Source organism: Acipenser ruthenus, chromosome 53, assembly GCF_902713425.1.
Source record: "Acipenser ruthenus chromosome 53, fAciRut3.2 maternal haplotype, whole genome shotgun sequence".
Classification (NCBI taxonomy): Eukaryota; Metazoa; Chordata; class Actinopteri; order Acipenseriformes; family Acipenseridae; genus Acipenser; species Acipenser ruthenus.
Window position 1 is genome coordinate 8,325,317 of NC_081241.1, and position 11,468 is coordinate 8,336,784.

Here is an 11,468-nt window from a genome sequence, read left to right on the forward strand (position 1 = left end):
GACATAGTTATAGACATTGTTGTCTATAAGGGGAAATATTACTCATTCTTTGAAACCGAGAAACTAACTAAATTAGATGTAATGTAAACAAACATTACATAAATGTAAAATCATAATGCTGTTACTGTTAATGAGCAAAAGAAAGCCTGGGCAAAGATCGCCATAGCTGTGAACTGACCAGTTACTAATTCCCATATTAAGAGAAATGTCAAGAGTATATAGGCTACTGTGTTTAAATATCAATTATAAACTGGCTATGCAGCAGTGTGGAGTAGTGGTTAGGGCTCTGGACTCTTGACTGGAGCGTCGTGGGTTCAATCCCAGGTGGGGGACACTGCTGCTGTACCCTTGAGCAAAGTGCTTTACCTAGATTGCTCCAGTAAAAAAACCCAACTGTATAAATGGGTAACTATGTAAAAAAATAATGTGATATCTTGTAACAATTGTAAGTAGATAATGGTATCTGCCAAGAAGTAAATGTATTTAATTTATTCAGACAGTCTCTTAAATACATCATGAATATATTTAGGGCTTAATTTTATTTTTTTCGGTGCTTATTTTTAGCTATTTTCGAGTTTTATGTAAATCGTTTTTTTTTTTCGGGGCTTTCGTTTTTGATCTACTGTATGAAATTAGTGTTTTCGGTTCTTTCCAAAATGCTTGAGTTTTTTTTTTTTTTTCCTTCTGTCTTCCGCAGTGAAATCCAACGGCTCCCTCTGCTGGCGCACAGTATGCCCACAGATAAATATGCTGGAACTGGCTCCCTCTGCTGGAGCACGGAAACAGTACAATAGCTGGTGCTATCGTGGTGAAACTGTATTCCAGGTAAGTAAACTGGAGTGCGTTGAAACAATACGATAGCTCCTGATATCGAGGTGAACTGTATCCCAGGTAAGTAAACTGGAGTGCGTTGAAACAGTACCATAGCTCCCGATATCCTGGAACAGTGGTAACAACAATAATAAAACTGGTGTGTGTTTAAACAATAAACAAAGATCCAAAAACTTTGTCCCGTTGTCTGTGTATTTTCTTTGTCCAGTTCCACACAGTACACAAACCCAAATAAATGTTGATAAATTCTGTCCGGTTGGCTGAGTGTTTTGTTTGCCAAATTCCACACAGTACACTTTAACAAAAATCACACGTGTCCCTTCTCTAAACTGTATCACCGGCGCCGGCCCCGCCAGGACCAGAGACGGGCTCTGTGTACTTTCTAATATGCAGAGTTTATACTCACTCTCTGCTACAACTAAACAAATAAACCGGCATGTTTTCACAATATTAAACAATACTACTGCAGTGCACCGAAAACAGCAAATAAATTAAACTGGTTCTTAACATGAGACTTTCTTTTTTTTATAACGAGCGAATTAGCAAGAAAACTTCCAACAACGAAAACCTTTCACGCTGGGATTTCCGGACGGCTATAGATCTCTCTCTGGTGGTGTATACACCACTGCTACCCACCACGAGTGATCTGCAGGCTTCTTTATATGTCGGCAGACTCTTCCCTTAATTCATTAACCCCGGGGCTTCTGGGGAACGTAGTCTTTGAAGCCAGACAGCCTTTCTTAAAGGGCCTACGCCCTATTATCACAATATTTATTATTTTTGTAGTAGGTTTTATTTTTTAATGTGAAAAGGGTAAACATGAATAGATTAACCATTTCCACAGTTTTTCCGGGGCTTTCCTGTGTTTATTGGCTATCCATCGGTTTATTTATTAATTTTTTGTATCGGGGGTGTTTTATCAGTTTTTATCGGTTAAAACCCTAAATACTGTATATTCCATCTCTTGCAATGGCGGGTATATTCAGCATTGCAGCATTTAAAGCCGAGGCGCATGGAAGTGACGACACGTCACAGATAGTAAGAATGATCATTGAGGAAATGGAACCGAAATGTTGTTTTTCCCCTATCCTGTAAACACGGCACTAGAATCGGATTCGTTTGGACTGGGGTTTGTGTCACGTGTTCTGATTAACTGCGATTTCAAATGCAAAGTTTGTCTCGCCCTGTGTTTTTATGCTCGCTGATGAAAAAAATACATTATTGGGGAAATCAAAAACGGAAATATAATTCAACATCATTTTAAATATCTAAAAAAATATATTTCGGTCTATAAAATACATTATCTTTGCATTGCTCTGCGCATATGTACTGATTAATATAAGACTACACATCGGTGTTCGCTTTACTGTAACTGATTTGAAATGCTAAGTCGGACTTAGGCCACCCCTACGAAAGAAAGAAAGAAAGAAAGAAAGAAAGAAAGAAAGAAAGAAAGAAAGAGATGGAAGGTAAAAACTATCTTTACAAATACTGGTTAGGGAAACCAGGCACCCAGACAGATAGTTTAGAGTTTTGTTAAAGTTTAGTTCAGACACAGGTTTTGTTTAAACTCTTTATTTAGATTTCTCTGTTTTGTTTGTTTTTGAATAAAAAATGTGCTTAAAAACAGCTTGATGACTAGACTTGTTATTGACGCACCCACACAAACACAAACAGTGGTAAAGTCCCGGACCCTAACCTGACACAAAGGGCTTTACCACAAGAAATGAAGTACCTTTTGAAACATGTAACGCAAGTTTTATTGTATATATATATATATATATATATATATATATATATATATATATATATATATATATATAAACACCTTAAAACCTAGATTTACCTTGAACTTGTACTGATTCATCAGGTACCTTTCCGCTGAGTGAAGACGTTCTAAGGAAATAGTTTGCCCTTTGTTTTTCAGCCTACTCCATAGCTCAGTCCTCTAAGCCCTGTGATTAGTCTGGTTGGTGTTTGTTGCACTCTCTCCTTGTCCACAGTGTCCCTTTGGTGCTGTGCTGACCAGACTTGGACCCAGTCCTGTAAGTGTGGTCTCACCACTGCATTATACAACCTCCTCATATTCTCCTTGGATTTGTACTCTACATGGTGTACAGAATCCTCCATTGAAGGACCCTGATCTTTGAGGGAGCGGTGGCTTGGGCAGTGTCATCCACACCCAGCCTCCCTCGCTGAAGGTCTTTTCATCAGCGCTGTTAGAGACACACTAGATCAGGTCCCAAACCTCAGCACATGTCCAGGTTCATCACAGTATTGATCCACTGCGGGGGAGACCAGCAGGTTAGAGAAAGCGGCTCAGTGTCAGGGAACTGGTGATCTGAAAACAACTGCTTCAGCCTCTCCAAACACTCCTTCAGCAGTGCAGCTCCAAACTGTGATAAAACCAGGTTAATAAAACGAGCAGATCGGACTCCCAGAACAGAGGCCAGGGATTCTGCACTTCTCCATTGACACACATTCCAATCCAATCCATTCCACACCTTACTGACCCCCTTGCTGACCAGTGAAGAGGGGAAACAAGCTGATTCTAAAGTGGCACATTGTAAAACAGAATTGCGATGGACTTTTCACTATGCTCTCACCTTCAGTGGGTTTAAAACTAAGGTATGCAAGAGCTGGAGGTGTGCAGCTTTTCTAGCTGACGAGAAGTGATGGATTGAGAGTATATAGTGTGGGGTGGGGAGTGTTGAGGAGGGGGTGCTGTTAATGAGAAGTGATGGATTGAGAGTATACAGTGTGGGGTGGGGAGTGTTGAGGAGGGGGTACTGGAGATGAACTGTGCTGGAGCTGGGAGCTGTAAGTTGTGAGCTGTGTGCTGTGCTGTGTGAGAAGCTGAGAAACCAGATTGCAACTCAAGTTGTGGACTTGGAGGATTGGAGCTGTGTGAGATCACTAGGAGCAGTAGTTGAGGATCAGTGGGTTTCCTACATGGGAGCAGTGTGTTCATGAGCAGTGAGATATACACCCCTTCCCTTTAGATCTCTCTCCCTCTCTCTTTCTCAAGCACTTAGCCTGGGTAGACTGGCTGCACGGGGCTTTCATGTGTTTTAAATGGGATGTTTTAGTCTTTTAGGAGCTGTTAGCTTGACTAACCACCTGGAATTGTCTGCTAGCTTGATCCCAGAGTCGAGAAGCGACTGAAATCATTTGACCCTGAGCTCGCGCTCTGAAGACAACAGCCTCATGGGCTTGTGCCAGCTGGGCATGCTGAAGATGTGAAAAACCTGCTTTTATTCTATCCACAATATTGTACTGTCTCCTTTCATTCAGTTTGTAACTTTGTTATCTTTTTGGTGTTTGTCTATCCAGAGAGGACATTTCAGTTCTTCTATACTTCACACCCTCAGCTTCTGGGAGGATTCAGGTCTGTACCTGTAGTGTTCTTTGAGCAGCTTCACAATAGTATTACCCTGCTATCATTGGCTCCTTCAACTGGCAGGCAAACCTTTGAAAGATGCAATAGGCTGAATTACTGTTTTTTTCTTCTTACACCAGACCCAGTAGTCACTGGACAAAGACCTGTATGAAATAGGCTGGTCTGCTGGTATTGTTTAGTTAAAGCAACACTGTGTGGTTATTGTTATAGTAGAATATATTTTATGTGTGTTTAACATTTTCTCCAAAGCTTCTCTGTGCACGTCACGTTTCCAGAGAGCAGCTGCTGTTGACAGACCACTTAGTTTATGTTAATTTCAGAAGTAGGTGCAGAACAAAACATTTATTGAAAATTAAAAACTTTACAAAACATTTAAAGAAAAAATGTTTGCATTAAAGTACAGAAACATAAAAAATGGTTATTAAAATGGTGCTTATTTACATTTGTGTTTTGGTTTTAATTTAAAACCTGATTATATATAGATTGACCTTAAACAGTGCTTTGAATAACAATAAACAATAAATTAATAAACAATAAACTAAATTTCAGACCTATGTAGCCAATGGAAGTGCAATATAGGAAGACATTGTGGAATTATTTAGTGAGCTACAAACAACTTAAGAGATACTTATCAGTACTTGCTGTGGGAATTCTAGCACTGTGCAGAGATGCCAACTAAGTCTGCCACTTGGTTCTATTTATGTGTTTGTAATCAATAAATACTCAGGACATATTGAACATGTTATGCTGAAACAGCTGTACAGTTGTGAGTGTTTACAATTACAAAAACACTAACCTGAAAGAGATTAAACTGTAAAAATGAGGCTGCCTTGGCCCCAAGTGTAAAAACAAATAATTCACCTTGTTTCACTCTGCTGGTGGTGCCGTTTTACCCCCTAACTTTCATCCAAAGTTTTGTCAGATTGAAAATGGATAGGACAGACAGGGAGTTTAATACAAAGGTTTTCTTACAGCACAAAACTGTCTAGTTCAGCTGGCAGATTGTTACAGGGGAACCAGAATAAATATAAACCGCAGGATAGAGTGGCTCAGTGAATGTGGTTTGGAATCTGTGCAGGAGGGTCATTGTGTCTGAGACGCCATAAAATGACAGTGTGCCGGCATTAAAGTCCAGATACACTCCTATTCTCGGGGAGCGTGGGGCAGTTATTGCAGTTTCATTGTTATTGTGCCGGGCAGTGTAACTGGAACCGGAGCAGAACAAACTCCAGGACTTGTCATTGTATCCAAGGACACAGGAAAGATCCACTCCTTTCCTGCTGATTCCTTTATATGCAACTCCTATATAAGCCCCTCCCCCACTCCACTCAATCTCCCAGTAACTGTGAGTCCCAGACAAACCCTCTCTGCAAAGCACCTGGAGATAGTAATCAAATCTCTCTGGGTGATCAGAACATCTCTGGGTCTCTCCCCATGTCGCCTTTCTGTTCCCTTCAGACAGACAGAGCTCTCTATGCGCTGTGTTGGGGTCCAGTGTGAGCTGACAGGAATCTGATTGAAGAGAAGAGGACAGGTAGAGGAGAGAGGGTTAGAAAAGTCAAATCACTGAGAAAATCTCCATAGAACCAACCAAAAGTTAGACTTATAAATACATATTACAACAGGTTCTTTTTATAATGGCTGTTTCTGGCATAAGGCTACACCTTGAAAACAGAAGAGGCATTGAAGTACAAAGGTACAGAAGGGAGTAATAGGATTGTTTGTATATTTTGGATGAGTTTGCAGCTGGTAATCAATGCACAAAGTAATGATGCTATTCATTGTAAAATATTATACACTGCCCTCCAACTAGTATTGTTTCAGATGAATACATGCAGAATGACTGGGGTGGGGTATTTGTTTCCATTTTCAACACTCAGACCCCTTGCCTAGTAAATATTTTGAATAGAATATCATCCACTAAAATCCCTCCACTGTCCTCCCTTTTCCCTGCTCCCTCCTCTATGTTCCCTCCTCCATTCTCCCTGCTGCCTCTTTCCTCCTCCATGCTCCCTTCTCCCTGCTCCCTCCTCCATGCTTATTCTTTTATGTTAACTACTCCCTCCTCCATGCTTCCTGCTCCCTCATCCATTCTCCCTTTTCTCTGTTTTCTCCTCAATCCTCCCTCTTCTATTCTCCCTCCTCCCTCTTCCCTTTTTCCTGCTCCCTCCTCACTCCTCCATGCTCCCTTGTCCATAGTCCCTCATCCATGCTCCCTCCTCTATGCTCTTCCTTCCTGCTTACTCCTCCATACTCTCTGCTCTCTCCTCCATCCTCCCTCCTCTATGCTCCCTCCACTCTACTTCTTCCTTCATGCTCCCTCCTCCCTGCTCACTCCTATATGCTCCCTCCTACCTGCTCCCTCCTCCCTGGTTCATGATATCTCCAGTCTCCCTCCTCCCTCCCCCCTCCTCCCTCCTATTTTATAGACAAATATATTTAGACTGTGATGTTTAAGGTTGATAATCAACCTTACTGTATTTATTTCTGAATTTGGAGAAGTTCTCTCTTTTTATTTTTCTGTCTTCAAAAAACTGCTGCTGCTTTTAATTAAGCCCTCTTGCTGTTTGATTGTTTTGTTCATTATAATTCCTCGATCTTATCAAACTTCTTGAATCGGAACCAATCAAATGCAACTCTACATACAATTACATTTCACTTAATGTTCCTACAGGGTATGTGTTGCCATTTTACCCACACAGACCCCTTGCTTACTAAATATCTTCAATAGAGTATTGTCCACTCTTCAAATATCTGTCTAATATAATGAGCAATCCATCCCACAAGTGCAGTGATACTGCAATATACATTTACTACCAGCACAAGATGACTGGGAGGGATAGCTGTTCATTTTACCCCACAACTGGTTTCACATGCATTGTACATGTATTAAAAGATGGGATGATTATCTATTCAGGGATACCAAGATATTTAGGGAGAGAAAGGTCTGAGTGGAAAAACAGGCAACAAATGCCCCTCCCCCAGTCATTCTGCATGTATTCATCTGAAACAATTTGTTGTCTGTTGGAGAGGAGTGTAGATTAATGGTTTACAATTACTAATAAATAATAATAATTGCTGCCCTCAAGCTCCACCCCTCCCTGTTCTGTAGTGTTAGCTCTTCTCACAATGGAGTGACATGTCTTTCAATCAAATGTTTCAGTGAAAACAGACTTACATTTTAAAAATTCAGCTCTGTTCCTTGGCTCTGGAGCCTGCAGACTATAAACTGCAACTTCATTCACTTGGTCGAAAAAAAGAGAGAGAAATAGAATGTGTTGTTTAATGTGTGAATCCCTCTGTCTCTGTTTAAATGCTATTGTGTTGTTTAATGTGTGAATCCCTCTTTCTCTGTTTAAATGCTATTGTGTTGTTTAATGTGTGAATCCCTCTGTCTCTGTTTAAATGCTATTGTGTTGTTTAATGTGTGAATCCCTCTGTCTCTGTTTAAATGCTAATTTCTCATGTAATGCACTAGAAGCTTAAGGAGGCTGTGTGGTCCAGTGGTTAAAGAAAAGGGCTTGTAAACAGAAGGTCACCGGTTCAAATCCCCCCCAGCCACTGACTCACTGTGTGACCCTGAGCAAGTCACTGAACCTCCTTGTGCTCCGTGTTTTGAGTGCGATGTAGTTGTAAGTGACTCTGCAGCTGATGCATAGTTCACACACCCTAGTCTCTGTAAGTCACCTTGGATAAAGGTGTCTGTTAAATAAACAAATAATAAGAAACTCCCTTCCTGCTCTCATCACTCGGGATGTCACTGTAAATGAGCAGGGGCGTTTCAACCTGGGGAAATCATTTGAAATAAAACATCTGCAATATTCATATAGCCAACAATCTGCAGGATGTCTTTATTAATGTCTTGCAAGTCCTGTCCCTCCAAGCCATTGTCTATTTGATAAATCTCTACCAAAGGAATCTATTTCACACCAACCTGTTGTGGTTATTTTGACTAATTCCCCCTTGCAGAAGTTCTCAATATGGTGTTTAAGTTCAGATACAGCTTTCCTCACAGCCCCAAAAGAGATGTCTGTATTGACAGTAACGCTGGGTAAGTCTCCAGCTTCAGGAGGAACACAGAGAGACTGGAAATTCTACAACAGGAAAGTGGAGAAAAGGAGTTTTCAGTGAAACAGAATGGGGTCCAAAACATTCCTGGGGAAAAGCAAGGATTCATTCAATTGGAGAGGTCTGTCTGAAACCATCCCAGTTATGTACTTGAGACTTTCTAACAAGCAGTGATGTTACCTGTAGAAAATGGATGTGATCCTCTGTCTCTGAAAGCTGTTTCAGCTCAGCGTTTCTCCTCCTTAGCTCAGCAATCTCCTGCTCCAGTTTCTTCATGCGTCCTTCAGCCTGATTCACTGCAGCCTTCACGTTAGCTCCAATCAGCTCAGTAACCTCATTGTGGATCTTCTCAATGGATCGGATCAGCTCAGTAAAGATCGTCTCACTTTCCTTTATTTCCCTCTGGGCAGATCTCTGAGTGAAATAACACAGTACGGGAGACATCCTTACAACTCATATCAGAAACACATAGCGATATTCTGTAGACTTCAGTAGATTTGCGCAAGTCCATTGATCAGTTTAGAAATCTGTTCTAATGGATGTGTAAATGGATAACAAGTGACAGGATTCAATCTTTTGATATTTTAAAATACAGTTTGTTCCATTTATTTTTCTTAATAATAATAATAATAATAATAATAATAATAATAATAATAATAATAATAACCCCCTCTTGTTAATACCCACTTTCAGTGACTCCACAGCCTGCTTCAGCTCATCCACGTCTTTCAGTCTCTCCTGGATTCTCTGTTGTATTTCTGCCTGTGTCTCTCCCAGCTGCTTCTGTGTAGAAACACAGTGACACAGTGACATTTCTGATGGAGCATTGAGTGATATCCTGTCACACCCAACACAGGATATTTCGGAGCACGCTGTGTTATTCACACCGCTCCCATTAATATGGAATTAGATTAACAATACAGACATTATGCAAACAGATACCATACGTGTCAATATCTAAAGGTATGCTATCTAAACTGTCAGAATAATTCTTAATTAAATGGAATGTAGCAAATTACATGATCTTTTTTTCACTGTTTCTTTACCTCCTTATGATGTTTTCAGTGATTCAGAGTGGTCATTGCAATTCTTATTCTAATGAGTGTGTGTTATGGGGCCTTAACCTGAGGTCTGAAGCTGGTCTTCGGTCTCGTTGCCAGTCATAGACATCTGCAGACAGGCTAGATCAGACAACATGCCTGCATTGTGGCAAAAGCCAGCACCATCTAGTGCACAGCTGCCAGCAATACAACAGTACACTTGACTTACAGCACCTGTCCACTAGATGGCACTGGCTCTTACTACTTGTGGTAAGGTTAGCATCAAGACCCAGGTGTTATCGGCCAGGAGAGGGACTCAGACACAGAATTGCCTGTGTGGCATCAATTACCTAACTGGGAAATATTATTATTATTATTATTATTATTATTATTATTATTATTATTTATTTCTTAGCCAACGCCCTTATCCAGGGCGACTTACAATTGTTACATGATATCACATTATACAGATATCACATTATTTCTACATACAATTACCCATTTATACAGTTGGGTTTTTACTGGAGCAATCTAGGTAAAGTACCTTGCTCAAGGGTACAGCAGCAGTGTCCTCCACCGGGGATTGAACCCACGACCTCCTGTCAAGAGTCCAGAGCCCTAACCGCTACTCCACACTGCTGCCCCACACCTGTGATTGCTGGCAGGCACAGGTTTAACCCCTTCCCTGCTAACCTTACATTCCCCCCACACACTTTACAAGGACAGGGCTGCTGCTCTGTCACACTGCTAACTGAGAATTGTTGCTGATCCAGCGTGTGTAACATTACATAAGCTTATGACAGGCACCTAGACAGCTGAAGCTGCTTTCTCTAATGTAGATTGCATTTCATATGTATTTTGGGCACATGCTTTTGCTTATTTGTTTAAATCAGGTACCAGGCTTTGTTTGTTACACAATTTAACTATGGTATGATATGTAAGATATAATATATGACAATAAAACATATTCAAACATGATACATAATTTACAAGTTACACAATAAATAGAAAAATAATAATATCAAAATATTGAAAATGAAAAGCAATTGAACCAAATAAAAAGAAAATCCAAATAAATCAGAAACTACAAATATAAACCTAATCCATAATAATGTAGGCTGAGAAAGTAAAATAGGTCTCAATACAATATTCAATTCAATGCATTAATTGGTCTCAAAATGATCTAACATTTTATGAATAGACACACTAAATATCCTGGGAATTCTTATCTTCTAGAATAGCTACAAGGAAATGGTTCAAACCCTTACCTGTTTCACACTCCTTTCTGTCTCAGCTGAGACTGTATCATGGCTCTTGTGATCCTTGTCTGCACACAGCCAGCAAATACACATCTGATCGGTTCTACAGAAGACCTCAAAAACCTTCTGGTGTTCAGCACAAAGCTTCCGCTCCAGATTTTCAATAGTGTTGACCAGTTTGTGCCTCTTGAAAGCAGCCCCCTCATAGTGTGACTTTACGTGTGTTTCACAGTAAGAGGCCAGGCACGTCAAACAGGATTTCACAGCTTTAAACTTTCTCCCAGTGCAGAAATCACACGGCACATCTCCAGGTCCAGCATAACTTTGAGCAGGAGGAGGATTGAGTCTTCTCTTCTTGAGTTCTCCAGCAATTTCAGCCAGGATGGTGTTTCTGCGCAGAACAGGCCTTCGGATAAAGGTCTTTCTGCACTGGGGGCAGCGGTAGAAACGTCTATGTTCAGTCCGATCCCAGCAGTTCTTAATACACCCCATACAGTAACTGTGTCCACATGGAATAGCGACTGGGTCCTTCAAAATCTCCAGACACACTGCACACAACAACTGCTGCTCTGCTACAAGAATATTTGCTTCTGCCATTCTTGCTGCAGTGAGGCAGAGACACTGACGATTTCACTACAAACGAAACTGCACTGTGCTGATTTCCTGGAATTCTGTAAAACTCCAAGAGGCGGGGTTTTGGACTGAGGCCAGGTTTAGACAAGCAGGAGGAGCAGAAACTGCTGAATGAGTGTGAGAGGGGCGGAGAGGAGAGAGTTGGGAGTGGGACTGTCACAGTAGTCCTTCCACAACAATCCCCCCCCCCCCCCCCCCGCATCATGACACCCCTCATTTAACAATGAAAGATTGATT

General features: G+C 40.9%; 1 protein-coding gene across 1 annotated transcript; it reads right to left on the reverse strand.

Moving 5' to 3' along the window:
* Nucleotides 1-4,563: 4,563 nt before the first annotated feature.
* LOC117971661 (tripartite motif-containing protein 16-like) lies at nt 4,564-11,237 on the reverse strand. Its single transcript, XM_059016673.1, has 6 exons — nt 10,608-11,237; nt 8,987-9,082; nt 8,480-8,713; nt 8,166-8,325; nt 7,410-7,475; nt 4,564-5,743 (listed from the first exon to the last, which is right to left on the reverse strand). The coding sequence occupies exons 1-6, from the start codon at nt 11,193-11,195 to the stop codon at nt 5,217-5,219; spliced, it is 1,671 nt and encodes a 556-aa protein (XP_058872656.1). The 5' UTR covers nt 11,196-11,237; the 3' UTR covers nt 4,564-5,216.
* Between the last annotated feature and the right edge of the window lie 231 nt (nt 11,238-11,468).

Coding starts and splice junctions, on each gene's coding strand:
- LOC117971661 (XM_059016673.1), bottom strand. CDS start 11,195: ATGGCAGAAGCAAATATTCTTGTAGCAGAGCAGCAGTTGTTGTGTGCA. Junction 9,083..10,607: donor CAGAAAGGAGTGTGAAACAG/GTAAGGGTTTGA, acceptor GTTTCTACACAG/AAGCAGCTGGGAGAGACACA. Junction 8,326..8,479: donor ATCACATCCATTTTCTACAG/GTAACATCACTG, acceptor TTCCTGTTGTAG/AATTTCCAGTCTCTCTGTGT.